Consider the following 19,503-nt stretch of genomic DNA (forward strand, 5'->3'; position numbering starts at 1 on the left):
AATACTGTGCTGTCAAGACTGATCAGATGAGGCTATATAAGCTTTCCATCTGTTAGCAGCAATATCAAGGGCCATCATCTGCCAGTGCCGTGCAACCCCGTCGAGCTGTAAGACATCGCGAGTTTAGAATTTGAGCCTAGCGTGACATCATAACAGCGTCTGGCTCGCAAGCTTTTACCCACCTTATTGCCATTGTTGTACATGGCCACCAGGCATAGCAGATGGTACATGTGCCCACACTTGCCAAGTTTGCCCACCAGCTCTGGCTTGATGCCTTTGTGCTGCAGGACGCCTTCATAGCCGGATGACATGACCAGCCTCTCCATGCAGATGGTACAGTCCTGGAATAGCGGGCCAAAATACTTGAGCTGCCATTTGACATGTACATGACTGTACTCATGAAGCAACTTAAATCCTGAATATGCGCACCGATGGGTTTTATTCTCACCTCATCTGGCACCACTTTAATCTTCTCACTGTATCTTCGCACCACATCTTCTGGGTTTTTTCCTTTTAAAAATAAGTCACAAAAGTCATGAGAACAAACCACAGGTAAGTGTGAGTAAAGAGAAAATTGACTATTCAAAAACAAGAGAACAACATCAGATCAGTCTCAGAGACTATTCTGCCCCATGTGCCTTTCTTTTCTTTTCTTTTTTTTTAACCAATAAAAGAAAGTGTGCACGTGGAAACAGTACACATGTTAGTGATGTTCAAGAGGAGGTCACCTTGAAGCTGCCCATAACACTGGCAACCCCACACTCTCATAATCCCTGTGTGCAACCAGGCTGGTATGGCTGAGAGCACACCCACAGCTTACATCCCTAATACGCTTACAGGCAACCTTTTTCCCCCCCGAGCTTTTGTTTGTTCATTTGAGGGAGAGCCAGTGAACAGAGGCAGAGAGAGTAGTGAGGGAAGGAGACAGCTTTTGTCCCCCCCAAATCCTCAGGTATAAAGGGTATGCAGGAGGTAGAAATGTGTGAAGAGAAGGAGAGGTGAAAACAGAAAAAAGGAGGAAAAAGACAGAGAAAAAGTTAATAAATTAATTAAGAATAATTTTACTCTGTTGTTATTTGACAGCTTCATTCACTTCTCTGATTGTTCTGGGTGCAGAAAGCAGAGCAATAGAAATCAAATCAGACACAAACACATAGGTTGCATATTTGTCTGCTACCTGAAGTAACATTTGAAAGGTCAATAATTTCTAATTACTACAGCAGAAGATTTTATTTTATTTTATTAGTTTTGCTGTTTATTGGTAATAGTCAGCCCGTTCTCACTCCCGAGGCCTAACATCCCGACGATTTGTCACATCCCGTGGCGTTCCTGAGGTATGTGAAAGGTGACCTTCCGCGTTCTAATGCTACGCACCAGTTTATGGATGAAATCCAGTAGAATGACAGTCCCGCAGTATTACACGTACCAGCCATGTATTCCAGCCCTAACACTAACCTTATCCCTAACCCTATCCCTAACCTTTGCCAGCACTTTAATGACGTTAAACTGCGTTTTCCAAAGTGATTTAAGTAAAATGAACGAACATGTGAGATTGCTTCCAAACAGTTCTCATGTTTCCTCATTTTTCCGATCTTGTCACTTGGGATGTGGTGGGTGTCTGGAAGCGTAATATGTTGACGATTTGTCACCTAGCGTCAAATATTACGCTTTGGGAGTGAGAACATGTTGTAATAGTCTGCAGCATTTGTTGAGGCTAAAATAAATATATGGTCATGAATTTGCAATTTTTAAAGTTTTCGCACAACTTGGCTTGATAGTAATACATTCATATAAAAGATACCTTCTAATAGCATGTTTTAAATTCTAGTTTAAGGCCAAGTGTACTTGCAAAACTAATAACTATATATTTAGTGCTACAGTAGCTAGCTATTACCAGGCAGTCTGGATATATTAGCTGTGTTAGCATTTAGCTTAGCTCTAGGCCTTACCCAAAGGTAGTCTCACATAGCTGTTAGCATAGGCTCTTGTTTTTTTGGGGGTTTTTTTGTTTAAAAGCTTGATTTTGGTGAATTTGAATAAGGACCACTGCAAAAAACTGTTGTAACAACAAACCTAATTGGATACTTAAATCACCATCTCTCAACTGAACAAGGAGATTTTAAAGAAGCTAAGAAAAGGCAAATTGTTTAAAGCTAAAGAAGCAGGAAAGAAAAAAAGGCTGTTATCTGGTGACGTTATAAACACAGCGGATGATGTGAGTACCTGACATTTGTTGCACTTGCTTTTGTAAACTTTAATAATTTCTTTTATAATGAAAATAACACTATGCATTGAGGAATGCTTTTGTTGGCGCATGCTGTTCTTACTGATACTGATACCGGCACGTCACAGTTGAAGGAAATTCAAACTGGTGTATCTCTAAACAAAATCTTTGTTCACAATGGTGAGATGCTTGAAGGACTGACTAAGAGGACAAGTGCAGAGCAAGGATAGAAATCCAACAGTCTGACTGTTCAATTAATACAAAAACTCCCCGGGGAGGTCTGTGGTTTCCACTGCTTGCATCGACCAACACTTACTCAGGCCCAGAGTTCTCCAACTATACACCAGATGCCCTTTCGAACCGGCTCAGTGTAACTGTGCCTTTCATTGTGTCTTCATGTATCAATCTGAATGTAGTGTTACATTTATGAAGTTCAGTTGTTATTTTACTATATACATATATGAGCTTTTTGAAAGGTACAGAAATGCTTTTCAAACTGACTGTTAGCAAACTTGGGTGAAATCTGAGCCACTGCTAACCTTATGGAACAATTATGGATCCCTCAACAGTTTATTTGGTGGCTTATTTTGCAGTTTCAACACTCAGAAGGCTGAAACATGTCGCAAAGTTTGGCAGAACAAAGATGGTCTGTCAGTGGTTGGCAGATTTCTCTCATCTGTGCATTTCTCATTTCTTCACTTATTATAAAACTACAAACTACAGTGCTGTTGTTCTGAATTCATTCTGTTGTTCGGTCCCACCGTCTCACCTCTTCTTAGGTGCTTTTTCTTGGTTTTGCGGCGCATGCCGTTGATTCCTGGCACAGGTTTCATGTCGCTCTTGTTGATGGGGGGTGGGTGCAGTATAGGTTTTGGTGCTCGAGTCAGGCAAACGGGCAGACCTGCAGCGCACATCAGGATACCTGTCATACCTGACGCATGGGTAGGGCACACACACAGAAAAATAAACAAACATTACTCATCTCAGCAAAAACTATCATTTATAGCTGATTGCTAAACAGATGCTGCACAGCAGATTTGGTCTAACCTGCTAAGGCTGGGTGCACTGGTCCAGAACCAGTCAAGTTTTTAACTGGGAGTGCAGGAACCCTTTAAGAAAAAAGAAATGAAAAGGCATAAAAATAGTAATATTATAAGTACAGTGTTGTTACAGTCCCTTACTCAAAGGTCTCTACAAAGAGAATTGCTCACATCACACAGACAGATGCTTCTCGCCATGCGGGTCCATTTAATACACAGCTTATAATCTGTAAATGACCCTGCGACTGCTAAAATGGATGGTAAACGGTCCCATTTGTGTACAACTGCTTGTTATGCCACAGCTGAAAAACCTGAAAGCAGCAGACAGTTCTGCTCTGCGTGGCATGAAAAACACTCAAGCTAAAATGTCAAATGTGCTTCACCACAAAGACGGAGACAACTGCAGTAGGATGAGACAACTCGACTTGTGCAAAGCGCTGCCGCAGAGTCTGATTCAGGATGACATTCGGAGAGGTTGAAGTTCATGACAAACACAGACGACAAAGACAGTTGACTTGCTCACTCTTCAAGATCTATGAAGCACAGCGGGCAAAAACAGGGGCATTAATATGAGCGCGCAAATTTCCCCGAGCGAAGCAGAGCACAGGAACACGTTTCCTTTCCCTGGATTAAAAGTACGAAGCCATCAAACTAAGAGTTATTAAAGCTGAGATTACACTGCCCTTTAAAAAACACCTAATAAATAAAATCACACCAAATGTGATGGTGTACTCAAATGTACTCTTAGTGCTGATCCCAAGCCCGGGTAAATGGAAAGATTTTCATTGGGAGCTACGAAGATAGACAGGATTAGAAGTCAGTACATGAGAGGGACAGGTTGGGTCAAGCGATTTGCGTTTAAGTTAAAGAGGCAAGGCAGAGGTGGTTCGGACATGTACAGACGAGCGATGGTGGATGTATTGGACAAAGGACGTATGGAGCTGCCATATTCCAGGCGGAAAAGAGGAAGATCTCAGCAGAGGTTCATGGAAGTAGTGATAGAAGACATGCAGAGGGTTGGTGTTATAGAAGAGGAAACCGGGGATAAAATGGAGGCAGGTTATCCACTATGGCGACTCCTAAAGGAAGCAGCCTGTAAATGTTACTAAATTTGAAAACAATGGACAGCAGACAATTATAAAAAAACAAACGTAAGCCAGTGTGAGACAATGTGATGAAAACAAGCACTTTACTTTGAAATGGATAGTTTCAAACCACACATTTTTATTCCTGTTAACAGTTTAGACTCCAAACAGGTGGAAAAGCGGACTAAAAAATTCTAATTAAGTTTTATAACCATTTAAATTCCTCTTAAATTGCAAAAATTACACAAGGACACTTGGTTAGGCCTTCATACATATTATTTTACGAAGAAGGAAGCCGTTGTTCATTTTTAGATTTATTGTTTTAATATTATTACAGTTGATGGTAAGAATGACATTAGAAGAAGAAACCGCGAAGACTAGGTCACAATATGAACTGATGTGAGGATATTTTGAGAATGGTGGCTCCAAGGGAAAATCATATATCATGTCTCCATTGAGACCTCCAGAAATTAATATCATTAATGGGATTCTGGAATAAAATGAAGCTTGTATTTCACCACTTAGGAAATAAAAAAAATATAGGTCTGTACTTTAATGCCCTTTGGCAACAAGTGAAGATAGAGACAAAGTGTTTATATGGAAGAAATCATCTAGAGTAGAAGAACTGTTTAACAGGAAACAAACAAACTTGTGTGACAAGAGCTTGTGCAGACTGATGGACAACCATTACAGGAACATGTTGGTAATTACCAATGCTGTTAACTTAGGCCAGCTGGGGCATCAGCCTTACCCTGTGTGTTGGTCTAATAAATTTCTCAAGCACTACATATTTTGAACAAAGCCAGGGTCTCTCTCTTTTTAGGAAGGTAACCTTAGACACCTGTAATACAGCTCACTGTGGTGGTGCGGTGTAGATAATGGCTCGGCTCTTGGACATAGAAGTGGGGCAGGTCGGCTGAGGGAGGTGCGCCGGTGGAAAGAGTGGCACACCTGGCCTGCATTCGGTGCGGGCAGACTGCAGCACAGAGTCATTACGCTCCGAAGCCGCACAGTTGTCGGAGGAGTGATTAGTAAAGAAATGTGTGCACTAACTACCTTCAACCCTGTGGTTACTGTGGCAAACCTGCTACACTTCTAAACCAACCCATGTTTCAAATAAAGTCAAATTAAAGGTAGCCATCATCTCCGGATGTTCAATGCTGTGCTCTCACTGAATCACTAGAGTTCTCAGTTTATTGACTACAAACACGTACACACACCTTCACACACACACTCCTGCGCACGTCTCTTTGCTCTTTGTATGAAAGGAGTGAAGTGTCAGACCCTGTAGCTCTAGGCACTGCACAAATCCGCATCAACACAGCGCTTTGATATTAGTGAGGGACTCGGTTCTTACACCAGGGGAAGCCGCTCAATAAGCTGAGTGCAATAACAAAGGGACACGAGGTCTGACTGAAGCCGATGTGTGCCACTGCATTTCTGGGAAGGACTCAAATACGCTGCGTCTCACACCAGCGGGCCAGAAACCGGGATCAGCTTGCTTTTGTTCTGGAGTGTAACAAAAAAATACAGCGATGTGCAGCTCTGATAAATGCCTTATGTCAGAAAGTCAAATTCAGAGGGGGGTGGGAGGTGGGGGGTGGGCACGTCAGATTTGATTTTTGTCCAAAAAAAGACACCAGTGAGTGATTTCACACCTTCAGCCACAGAGGAAGAATTAATAGACGAACTCACCTCCTGCAGTCTGCGCGTGTAACAAAAACTAACCAGTCAATACTTCACAGTACACAGCCGCCCTTCACTCAATGAAAGCACCAGTTTGAGTCAAGAGGTCGGCGGTCTATTTTTCTGTGTCTGGAATAAAAAAATGTGTACGAAAGTGTAAAAGCTTATATAAAAAAAAACCAAAAACCAAAAGCAGAACAAAAGTAAAAAGTAATCTAACAAACAAGAAAAATAAATATATTCACTGCCACCCAGTGGGAGAATCCTTCAGATGCCTCCCTTTATGAGTGCATGTTTAATTTAAGCAGTTCACAGAGAGTCCTGTGATCAAACAAATCATTTTCATGAGAAGAAAAAAGGGGGACGACACAACACAAGAGCCCTTAACGCCATCTCATTGTGGACAAACTAAAAGCACACACAGCAGTGGATCTGTACTAGAACAAGACATTAGTTAGTTTCATTTGTACTGCATATAGATTCTAGAGAAGATCTCAAAAAAAGATGGAAACTCCGTGGTACGATAAAATCTACACAAGCCGAAACACAAAACACACAAACATTAGATGCTATTGATAATTCTTATCACCTAACCAGAAAGACACGCACTCCTACACATAGACGCACATCTTGGAGCGCATTCTTTCCTTCAAATCTCTGATTACACATTAAACTGGCAGCCAGACGACCTGTAGCCAGTGTACAGCTGTGGACATCTGTCTCCTTTTGTACACAATTCTCTTGCCTTTCTTGTTTTTTCATTTAGAAATGGGAACCTCTGAAATCAGTGAACCCTGTGCCTCTGAATCGCGCCTTAAACCACATGACGCTAAAAATCTCGAACACGGAATAACTTTTGATGTTGATTATTTCATCAAGAAACGCCAACATTCATGTTAAAAACCCTGAGTTGTCCTCACCAAAACAGCCACTTTAGGGTTAAAACAATCAATGATCCTCAACAATGGGCTCTGTTGGCTTGTGCTCAGACCTTGAGAGCAATTATAACTCATTGTCAGCGTAAACAAGCGCGGACCTTTTCCACATTCAGCAAACTACACTGAACCTTGTCACCTCTACATTGCTTTTACGCTGACAACTCCAATTCTTTTCATCCTCCTGTCTTGTGTTCACTTCTTTGTTCCCTTCTCTCCATGAAGTAAAAATTAACCTGAGCCTATCTTTGCCCAAACCTTCGACAGTGTGTCCGAGTGGCATTTCTTATAACTAAGGCTGTAATTTCTAACCCAAAACCAATGTAATTTAGTAATAAACCCACCTCCCACAAGCTCATCCATCAACACCACAGTAATAAAGGCCCCTTGCAGATCATGGGCATGAGGGTCACTATTCCTCCTCTATCTCCTGCTCAGAGTAATACTTCTTCTCTGGAGGGAATCTCCCAGCTGCCTTGAGGACTTAATCAGATGTGATTCCCAAAATAAAGAGACCACATTAAGCCTCGCTGAGGAAGTGCTGACGGAGGACTAATATCTCCTCATCTGTTTATTATGCGCTATAAAGACAGAGTCGAATGGAGAGAACTCCACGAGTGCTTAATTGCATATTGATGTGTATCGCAGGAGAGAGAGGCTTGCCCCCGCTACAGTGTGGGTGGCAAATACACGTCACCACGCAGCTGAAATGCCCTGAAAATAAGCAACGATGGCACAGACGATTTCCAAAACTCTGGCTCGGGATTTTTCCATTTATTTTAATAACAATTTTCATCATGAGGGGAGTGCCAGAGCAGGAGAAGCAGAGCAACACACTGAGGGATAATGATCTCAGGCCTCCAGTCAAAACTCAGGCTGGCTCCTTAACACGAGCAGCTCGTAAACACAGCCGATAGCAGCGAGGGAACGCACCCAATTAAAAAGCTCTTTCTTTCAGCTCATGAAGACAAGGCCTTGTTTTTTTTTTACCTTTCATCTTTCACCTGTCAGAGAACTGAAAGCAATACTATAAAGCAGCTCTAACTAAAGACCTGCAGCGCAGGGCTTAACCCGGTCGAGCGGAGAGAAAGTGCACAAGAGGAAGTGGTTTGACTGACAACGGAGGCCTAAAAAACACAAAACAAAACAAAAAAATCCCCAGAGGCCTTGTGAAATTCTTCCTCTGTTCATTCCACTACAAATGATATCTGTTTATCTTTTAAAGAGGCAGACGATTCGTCGTTAACATTTCTCGTATCTATGCGTAAACACACAACGACAAGATAAATCTCATAGCGAGAACCTGCTGTGGTTCCTTTTTCGACGTGTCGATGGTGAGTTTGGTTTAAGGGTGAAATACTCGAGAACGATTAGATATACGCAACATGGTGCTGCACATAAATGATGCAAGACTATTGACTCAAAGAGATCAACACGAACAGCTCTTTTACCAGCAAATATTTAATGAATTCATAAATATCATGAAATATCTATAAAGATGATGCAAGCTAGGTTCAGTATTATTTAATGAACTGATTTTAAAAATAGTCAGTTAATTTCTCCCAGTTACATCACTGTGAACTGAATATCTTTTGGGCATCAGTTAAAAAAACAAACCCCAAAACAAGCAATTCAACCAGTGAGCAAAGAAAAGAATCTAATAATAATAATTAATAAAATAATAGACAGTTGCAGTGTTGCTTCCAGCTCATGCAACAGTGTGATAAGAAGAAACAAAAAACTATGGCAGTCTGCATCTGTCGCTGAGCTGCACAGGTGGCGATATGTGGGCTGCTCTGTAATAAGATAAACTGATGTGTTGACACAAGCCAGCAGATGGTGCCACTTGTGATGTTTTCACACGTAACACAGATGCATTAAACACTCCCCCCCTCCCCTCCCCCGCTTTGACAACCGCAACCTGTATTCTTTTCAGAAGATACAAAGATCGATATCTGGCCTTTTATCATCAATGGACTCGGGAACAAATGCGTTGTCTCGAAAACCAGCGTGCAGCTTTTCTCGCTGGTGGCTTGAAGTACACCTTGCCTGATTCATCCATAGCGGCTACCCCGTTTGCATACATAAAACAGCAAAATAGAGTCATGTGAACGAGCCACAATGTGCCAAATACCTTCCGTGCACCCAGCAGTTATATTAGAGCGTGGGCGTGTGAAAAAAACACAGATCTGATGTTTTACATTCTGTGTGGGTTACTCTGTTATCTGTCTGTAGCAGGCTTGTGGGAATATGCGAGGGAGTTCACGTTTCAGTTTGTGTCTGTGCGCTTGCAAGCTCTCATGTCCTGCTGTGTGTATGTTAACCACACTCATCCTGTGCGTCGAGCCACTCGCCTGGGAACATGACGCGCTCCGCCTTTTACCCCCTCGGTCTCTTCCTCTCCCTCACTCTAGCTCTCACTGCCTCGTAAGAAACTCATTTTGCTGTGAGGTAAAAAAGAATACGAAAAGAAGAAGAAGTCACATTTCGCCCACAGCTCTGAACACCTGAGCTGTCACTGAATTCTTGAAATGCAGAACGAAGCATCACCGAGTACGTCGCACAAACAAAGTCATGACCTGCTGTGGTGAGGATGGGGTGGGAGTGACACTGAATTAGGCCACAAAGTGAAAGCATGTGTGTCCAGGACGGTGTTATTCAAACATGCAGTAAGTGTGTCTCTCCCCATGAGCGGCGAGAACAGAATGGAATCAAATTAGATCAGGAGAGGGTTTATTTTAGCAAAAGAAAGCAGGATGGGGGGCACTGAAGTATCGGTTACAACGCTAGCACACTTCTATTCCTTGGTTCCATTCTCTGAATCGCTCTGAGGTCAGAGCGCTCTGCCGAAGCTCCCGTTTTTCCTTGATCCATTATTCATGCTTCCCCAGTGGAGCTCTGCCTCCGTGGCAAATAGGTTTCCACAGCTACGCCGGAGCACACGCGTTCACACACATGCAGATAATGATGCAGATAAACACGCGTTCAGATCATCCACATACAGTGTCAAACTGTCTTTTCACATCCCGTGACACAACAACCACAGCGAAGTGTGAGAGCAACAAATTACTTCAAAGCAGAAGCAACAGAGGGATCCAACGGAGGCTGCAGCATTTCACGCCTATCGGGGGCAGACATAAGCTCGTTATGGAGCAGTAACCATGGCGGGCACACATATGGAGGAAAAGGGTTCCTCCTCGGCCAGCTGGGCCAGAGGAGAATCAGCTGGACTTTTAGCCTGCAGGTTCATTGATCGGCACGTTAACAACAGTAGTTATAAATTAGCAGAAAGAGGGAGAGAAAGACAGAATATACAGCACGGATTCAGGGTGACGCTTTTGTGTAGCAGACATGAAAATTGGCTCTTGGCTTTTAATATCCACCCGTTGCCTCTGTGGAACTGTAAATTCAACTGAATCTGAGCATTATGCCTCCGTTATATCGAGTGAAAGGCCACTGCCGACTCCAGAAAATCTGAGCTAGGAAAAGAGGCCAATGCCTTTGTGTGCATTTGCCTCTTGTGTACAATAAAAAATCTTTACCCTGCTGGGATGGCTCCTCTGGCAGTCCCCACGGAAATGCGCTGGGTGCCCGGACGGTTCAGGTTGTTCTGTCCGTTAATGGTGAGAGTGTGGTGGCCATGGGCAGATGAAAGAGATGGCATCACGGGGGAACAGGGGAAGTTGGCAGCGGACAGTGGCAACTGCACCTGTTCAGCTTTAGCTTGTCCACCTCCCAGGCTAATGTTATTGTTGTTTGTGCCGGTGGAGCTGGATGTTTGAGACCAAAATGAAGTACCGGCGAAGGTATTGCTCTGCCGCACTACGGTATGGGTCCCTGCGGCGCCTGCGTTGCCCACTGTCCCCCCGTGGGGTTTACGTCTCTGGGAGGCCAGGATGGCATTAGAGGCAGCTCTTGTACTGTTAACCAGGATGCACTGCTGGCAGGAGCAGGGCTGGCCAGAGCTGGCGCCCACAGGCCAGGACTGGGACTTGGGGATGGAGCCCATGATGAGCGGGTAGGCCAGGTCCATGCGTCTCCGCAGGCGTCTCTTTCTCTGGCTCTGCCTGTTGGTCTGAGACATGCTGTTGAAGTCGATGAGGTAGCAGAAGCCCAGAGAGGTCAGGTCCAGCCAGGGATGCTGCTTCTCATAGGCGTTCTGGATGGTCACGCAGATCTCCATGTCGTACGGCGTCCACGAGCCGTTATCGTTCTCCCACTCCCACACCACACCTTTCCCTGGGGCAGATGACGGATCATAGAAGTTCCTCTGGACTGGTCTCATGGTGCCTAAGAGGAATCAACAGAGAAGAGAAGTAACGTGAGGACGGCTTTGTATTCAGAAAGCTTATAACATGTTTCACTCCAGTAAAATTAGCATGTAGAAAAGAAATGGGGGCGGGGGGGGACTCCTCGAAAATCCCATATCCCATAATGCATCACATAGTCCATAATATTCAATTCAGATTTCTTCACAAAACCTCTTTTGCATCAAAGCCAACACCTCCAGATTGAAAAACAAGGAGCCCAGAAACTGAAAAACCTGATGACATCATAAGGATCATTAATGCATAATCACTTCTCTAATGACGTCTGTGCCTCTGCATGGAGATTTTAAAAGTTTGCATAAGTAACCCTATGTATCACCACGGTTACTTATCATGAGTCATACTCACAGGCTTCACCACGCATAATGAGAAGATTGTTGGAGTGCCCCTTTAATGTATTTCAATTATTGATCTCACCACAGGCCGAAAATGAGATGGTGCTAATTTAATGAGAAAAAATAATAGATAACAGAACATGGGTTTGCCTTTCACAGTTTGGTGATGTATGCTCGCTTGTGTGCCGCTATAATTAACAGTTAATGAGTAAATGAATAACTGTTTGGATGATAAATAGACAGAAACTGCCTGTGACATTAGCCTGAGGAGATCCGCAGCTTTTCTGTGTAAAGCTCATCAAGTGAGCTAACAAGTGTTGAGACGCCAACTTGACCAACTGAAGGAGATGAGGTATAAGAGTTCACCTTCTGCCTGAAGCGATAACAAACTGGGGTGCACACATAGTCCAATCACTCAACCTTTGAAGCTCCTGCTGTGTCGTAAACTGCATGCATGGCCACATCATGCCCACAATGCCTGCTGTGTCCGTCTGAATGGTAAGGGGGGGGGGCATAAAGCCAGGAGCTTTGTACTTCTGTCCGTCTACTGATGACCACTCAGCTCCCACCTCCATTATAACACAATTACTGTAGTCACATGGGAAATTAGGACACCTTAGCTTATCCATCTCCCCGCCACACGTCAGCACGGGTATCCAGGCACTCCAGCCGAAAGCGTCATCCCCTCCTTCCCCCACCTAATTTAACGGGTAAATGCACACTCCCAAACCAGGGAGGACCAGGGTGATAATGGAGGGAAGGGAGTGTGTGCCGAGGATGAATGGGGGTGGGAATGAGTAGAGGGTTGGTGGGCAGCAGTAAACCCTCACCCGGGAGCTTGATGCTGGCTCCGGAGAATAAAATGCATCAGCAGGATCAGCAAGTCTGACCTTGAGTCGTTGCTGCAGACTGCTAAAGGACTGGGCTCGACAGCTAATTTTATTTGGAGCGTCTTTAGAACCACGCACACACACACACACACACGCACACACACACGCACACACATTTACAGATGACTGCTCAATGAGCCAGCTGCCTGTGTCTCTCACGTCTTCAGTCAGTCAGCCGTGCACAACTTTCTCAGCCAGTCACATCCATGTCTGCTCACAGCTTGCCAACTTGCTTTCTTATATAGCACTATGCAAAAGGGTAAAAACCACCTCTTGTTTCTTTAAATTTTGCTTCAAGTGAGCCAGAGTTTGTTGTAATTAAAAAAAGGGTCTTGAGCAATAGTTCTCCAGGGTTTCTAACGGTCTTTCTGCTTTTTCACCCATTTCTAGTCCAGTCGACTGGACAATTTCATAGCTCAGTCCTTGAACACTGACCTGTGAAATATTCTACAATAAAAAGCACCTGACTCAAGCGATGAGCCATTGGTGTTTCTACATATAACATCTTCAGGCACTTTCCTACAGCAGCCTGTTGCAAAAACACATCACGTTTTCCTATTATATTTAGCCGAATCTCAAAATAGCAAGTTGACAGGCATGATATAGAATAACAGCAAACCTACCATGTAATAGCATAATATATCATAATATTACTCTTGCACCAACGTGATTTCCAAAGAGTTACTAGCAAAAAAACATTGTGTTTCTCAGCACATGTGCAGCAAGTCCTTAAAAAATGGGAGAAAACCATACAAGTGGAGTGACAAAGAAGAAGTACCAGGCCTAAAAAAAAAAAGTACAGTAGATGAACAGTATCTGAAAATCATCTCTTTAAGAAATAGGAAAAGTTCAGGCAGAGACCTGACACAGGACCCACAGAGATGCATCTGGACCTTCGGCTGATCAGTGATTGTCTACAGTCTACAGCTGTAAAACACAGTGGAGGCTCTGTCATGGTTTGAAGCTGCATTTCAGACAGTGGTGTTAGAGATCTTGTCAAAATTGTCGTATGGTTTTACCACAATACTGAATTTCCATGTATGTTTGCATGCTTCCCATTGTGGTTTACGACTTTTGCACTGCACAATTTCCATCGAGATAATAAAAAGAAATAACAAAGATTTCAGCGTATTTCAAAAATACAACACGCACATTAACAAAGCACTAATTCCTAAATTTAATAATTTTCTCTATACACAAATCAGGGGAAAGCTCTGACCCCCTCATCACTGTGGCAACTGTGGGATGCATTATGTTCATGGCCCGATCGATGGCGGCACAGCTCCAAACAGTCTTGACCAGCGTTAAAGTGTAAACTGTAAATATTTAATCATGTGGAGATGTTTCATTCCCAGTCTCAACTTCAGGGAGGAAGCAAAGATGGACATTATCTCTTTCTGTAATCCTGTTAGGTATTTGTGAGCACTTTGATGGTGCACCATGCATGAAACGAGCTCAACTTGAAAGAGTTTCTTCAAACAGTTCAGTGGGTTTTAAAGGATGAGCGTCTGGCAGTCAGGTTTCTTGAGTGTAACTGAATGAGGTCAGGACCGAGCATTGCTCAGCATTTACAGCCAGATAGCTGCACAGTTCAGGACTCTCATTCTTCACCATCACACTGGAGTCGAGCGTAAAGTTGTCCAGTAACTAAACACAAGGGGTTGTTTGACAAAGCTTATAAGGTGTGTATGTAGGTTAAGAAGGCGTGGGGGATGGTGTGCTAGCACCTAGATGTGGTTTGCTGAGAAACAGTTTCAGAATGTAACTTCTCCTTAAAACCACACATTGACATTTCTAGTCAGATGAAAAGCCAAATTAGCATTTTGTGCTCACTCCCATGTTTAATGTGATGAGTATCTACCAAGGTCATTTTAATTAAATAATACTGGAACTAGTAAAAATGAGACCTTTGAATTTGGAAAGCTAAAATAAAAACCTTTACAGTTCGGTATATTTGGTAAACTTTTATCACATTTCTTTTGACTGACATGCTTACTTAGACTTTGGATGTCTAGAGGACTTCTTTCGAAAAGTTATCTGGTTTTTACTGTTACTATTTCATTTGAAAAATTAAACAGTAATTTATTAAGTACACACCATTGTTTCGATTGTTAATGAAGGACAGAGCAAAAAAATAAAAATACCCAAGATAAATAATCCAATAAATCTGACTTTAAATAAACTTTAAATATTTGCATTCTTGTGTAGAGAAACTATGAAGCACACCGAAGAAAACACCAGAGGTCACAACAACACTTTGGTCTGGGAGCCTCCTGTAGGAAGCTTTATACAAAACATACACCCTGAATCTCTTCTCCGAGTCTCATGTTGGGCTGTAATTCTCTGCTGTGTATCCTACCTTCCTCTGTGAAAACCCAGGACCGAGTTGTTGACGTTCTCCCCATGACCGTTCTTGCTCTTCCTAACAGGAAACGAAGCGAGAGTGGCTGCTTCCTGTCTGAACCTGTGCGCCTTTGGCAGCCATCTTTCCTGCCTTCCCTTCTCATCTCTCTTATCTCATCTCCCACATTGTCCTCTAGCTGTCCTTTCCCCAACACCAGCATGGTTTGCTCTTGGGCAAGCTGGAGCTGTGTGATGTATTGCCACATTGGGCCTCACTGTGGGACTCTAGCCCTACTGTCACACGGGGCCAGGAGGGTTCAGGGTGAGCTTCATTGCCCTCTCACATCATGGCTGTAGGGAAACTTCCCTCTGTCTGTTCATCACATGACACCATGCCAGTCTCCATCCTTAATAGCTTTGTTTTTCTCTGGAAGTGAAGGAAGCCCAGTCTGAATCACCGTTTTATATGGAAGGACATGCATCATTAAATTCTAACATCCTTGGCTGCCCTTAGAGGCTTACAGCATAGAGACACAGCAGATTAGCAAAATGATGCTTTGTAAAACATGCCAAAGGTTTATCTCTGAAGAAGACAACGACAGCTCGCATATCACAGCAGGAAACCAGCTCCAAACACTGCAAAAACGAAGCTTCTGAGAAGATGAACTTATGTCTAAGGATTGAAGACATGCAATCGCCTTTTATTTAACCAGCAAAACAGCTCCTTCAAACACAATAGACATAAACAACTACAACATCTTAAAAATGTATTGTTATATTGACCTGCGGTTTAAACTTTAACAATATATGGGCACTGGAATTTTTTATTTCAGACTGGGATCATTTGTTTTGTAGTCTGTAATCACGTTCAGATTAAAACATATTTAAAATGTAACTGTATGCACAGAGAAACTGTAACTTCCTCATTTTAAAAGAGGTGAGAGCATTGTGATTGAGTTCGTAGTATAATATCCTATGAGATTCAGGCTATGAATGGAGATTCACAGGTTCTCCTGAGCATCAAAGAGCCAGACCAAAAAAAGTCCATGCAACTGCTAACCCAGCAACCAATGGGCTCAGCCAATCGATGACAGGTGATACAATCACCTAATAACCCAACCATATCATACACCCCAAATCCCCAATTCAAAGACAATGAATCATTTCTGCTTGACTTCCATAAGCAAAGCTTCTTTTTTTAGGTATAGACACAAAAACTGTTTGGTTGGGTTGAGACGGACACGGTCAGGTTGAAAACAACATTACAACATTAACTCTTTAGTTTTAAAAACGATGCTAAAGCTGAGCCCAACGCGTCCCACTCAAGCAGCCCTATGTGACAAGTTAAGATTCAGATGCCTCTCCAAATATCAAAGCAGAAAACAATTTTTTCAATTTTCAATTTTGTTATACTAAGAACATGGCCACCGGTATACGCACTTATTCTGTCTTTATCCTCTACTTATAATGTAACACACAACAAACTAGAGGAAAAAAGGCTTTTACACCTCGTTACAGTTCATCGAGGGAGTAAAACTACTTCCTTCCACGCAGAGACCCTCTAAATCTGTCACTCGGGTTATGACACGCTAACTACTCTGCGGTGTGTTCAAGAAAACTGTGGTCACAAGAGCCTTAAAGAAAACTGTCAGTTCCTTATGATCTCTTGTCTTGCCGTGGGTAACACCTGCATGGCTGCTGCAAAATACACAGGATTTAATCTTTGCTGTCACACTGAGGAAAGGTTTTGCTGTCGCTGAAGCTGTCTCTGGGGTCTTAAAGGAGAAAGGGCAGGAGGAAGGGTTTGCTCGTATGTGAACCTTCATACAACTGCTTTCCCTGAGAAAAGCACCGACGGAGTCAGCACCTCATCTCCTCTCTCATCTCATCCGCTGCTGACGCCAGCTTTCCCTCGCTTTCCACCGTCTCTCCTGGATCTGTTTCAGCAATGCCTCGCTGAGCCATTCTTCACATTTTCCACTCTGTCACTCACTGGACCCCGTCCCGCTCTCACTCAACACTCAACTCTTGGAGTGAGAACAAAAATCTGTGTCATTGAATTAGGGCGCGCATCACCTTGTAGTTAATGCTCTTCTTTGCGCTGCTGCTTTGGGAAGAAAGGCAGAAGAGAAACGCCAGGTTCAGGCACTATAATATGGCCTTATAATTGACAAACCTCTTCAATTTCCCTGGGGCTGCATTGAACCTATTAGTGCGGCGGTTTCCAATTTAACTACAGACGGATGGGGGCCAATAACAGGTCCAGCATCATATGCCTTGACGGTATCTGAGAAGCAGAGCTACCTATTCTCTGTTAGAAACCAGGCAGCCCACTGCCATAAAAGAGAGATCAGTTACAAAACGTATTTTAATGTAACCAATATTACATTAACTTGATCTTGCGCTTTCACAGTGAAGAAAACCACATTTTTGGGTCAGCTGTGGCTCAGGAGGTAGAAAAGGTAATCTACCAGCCTAAAAGATCCCTGGCTGCTCCAGTCTGCATGTACAAGTATCCTTGGGCAAGATCATGAACCCTGAGGTACTCCCGATGCATTCATCAAAGTGTGAATGTTAGTTCGAAAGCACGTAGGCTGGGAAAAAAGTGCCTTTGTGAAAGGTCAAATTGGGCTGTAGTATAAAGTGCTTTAAGTCCTTGAGCAGAGTAGAAAAGCGCTATATAACAACCATTTAATTTACCATTCCCCAGTTAACTAATTAACCTTCACTTTACAAACTGTCCAAAATAGTGATAATGTGCTTTTTTTATGCTGCGAGCCAATGCTGACAATAACCGGACTGATTTAGTGGCTATTTAACAGACCATACAGTATATGCACTATTTTTGTTTGATTTGCTGTGAATGCATTAAATTACAAAACTTGCACCAACTTCCAACAATTTCAATGCGGCGTGACCAGACCCAAACTCCGTATTATCACCTCTGTTAAGAGCTGCATCTTCAGCTACACCTGAGCAGTTTTCAGCAGCTTTCCAAGTGTGTAAAGTCAAGTGTGTGCTCATCACTTTTTCGACATTCACAAGGTTGCACACGGTGAATTCTGTGTGACAGGTTGAGACTTTTAACGTAGACTTCTACTACAATGTCCCGAGGCATCTGAGGGTGAAGATTCAGCGGAAATGAGGGGAAATGTGATGCAATCGGTTGTTTTTTTGTTCATGCTGACACAATCCCTGTTCACCGGATTTGCCTCCCTGTGATTCTGGCCCACTTCCAGAAAATTTGAAGGGTCCTTGTTTTGACACACTGGAGGCGGACCGGCCTGCTGAGGTGCAAGCACAAAGACAGGGCTTCTGCAATTCTTCTTCTTTTGCAATTCATTTTTATTTATAAAGCACCAAATCACAATCATTATCAAGACCCTACAATAATACAGAGAAAACCCCAACAATCAGACAACCCTCTATAATCAAGCACTTGGCAACAGTAGTAAGGAAAAACTCCCTTTTAACAGGAAGAAACCTTCAGAACCGGGCTCAGCGAGGAGCAGCCATCTGGTGTGACTGGTTGGGGGTGAAGGGAGGAAGACAGGACAAAAGACACACTGCTGAAGAGAGCAAGAGATCAATAATAATTAACAGCACAGCTCTGGAACAAGATGACACCGAGCTGTGATGTTTACAGGCACATCCAGGTAACTTTTGATCATACCCATTGTAACATCGTTATTGAACTGCAACTTAGAAATCAGGCATATTGAAGAGGTAAACACATAATTAAAGTCGGACAAAATATAAGGGGTGCTTACTGTGACATCATCTTGACTGCACCTTCTTCCAAACTTCAGCTACAGAAAAGCGTATCTTTCAGAGCATGGTTTGCCACAAATTAATATTTACCACAAGTTCATTTCATTTTACAGTTGAACAATTCAACAGCACAACCGCGAACCAACGTAGCACCTAGGCACAGGCTCTTCAATTGCCAGCACACGGCCTTCAAAATACCGTCCATATGAACAGTGAACGCATGATGAATATGCAAATAAATCCTACAGTATGGGGAAAATAAAATAATTGAAGTGCGTTTGATGTTTTCTAATAAACCCCAGAGCACAGCTAGGGAAAAAAAACAGGACTTTCATCTCTCAAAAAAGGGCCTTAGCAAACAATAAACCCACGCTGGCTATTAGTGACGATCAAGAGACAGAAAATCGTGGCTAAAAAAAATGCACCGTGGAAAAATCTATCTCAAAACAGATCTGTGGCTACAACGTAAATACGAAGAGAAGTGAACTTTTCATTTATATGCATGCACTGCTGCGAGAAAAGCTCTCCTTTTCAAAAGATGTTGTCATACCTGTACATGAAAGCCTCAAAATCTGTAAAAGCATTATCTGCTCATTAACGAATATCCTGAGATCAGAGAGCATAATAATGAGCCTGGCAGTCTGGCATTAAGCTGCTTTAACAGCATTATATGTTTCAGTATCACAGTTCGCCTGCTCCTCTCTCACAAAATCACACATTAAAGCTAATATTCTAGAGTGAGATGACACTTTATTTCCCCCAGCACGCAGTTTTATCTATCTATCTATCTATCTATCTATCTATCTATCTATCTATCTATCTATCTATCTATCTATCTATCTATCTATCTATCTATCTATCTATCT

The 19,503-nt window shown here is 42.9% G+C and overlaps 1 protein-coding gene across 2 annotated transcripts in view; it reads right to left on the reverse strand.

Moving 5' to 3' along the window:
• Positions 1–19,503, reverse strand: part of dtx1 (deltex 1, E3 ubiquitin ligase) — a 48,312-nt gene that overhangs the window by 11,892 nt on the left and 16,917 nt on the right. For both annotated transcript variants that reach the window (XM_013909923.1, XM_005729518.2), the window contains 5 exons: positions 10,513–11,260; positions 3,272–3,333; positions 2,994–3,155; positions 449–510; positions 183–341 (listed from right to left, as the gene is read on the reverse strand). In XM_013909923.1, the coding sequence (XP_013765377.1) occupies positions 183–341; positions 449–510; positions 2,994–3,155; positions 3,272–3,333; positions 10,513–11,260 (1,193 nt within the window). The remainder of the gene's footprint in view (positions 1–182; positions 342–448; positions 511–2,993; positions 3,156–3,271; positions 3,334–10,512; positions 11,261–19,503) is intronic.

This window comes from Pundamilia nyererei, unplaced genomic scaffold (genome assembly GCF_000239375.1).
Source record: "Pundamilia nyererei isolate P.nyererei 1_Seehausen unplaced genomic scaffold, PunNye1.0 scaffold00033, whole genome shotgun sequence".
Classification (NCBI taxonomy): Eukaryota; Metazoa; Chordata; class Actinopteri; order Cichliformes; family Cichlidae; genus Pundamilia; species Pundamilia nyererei.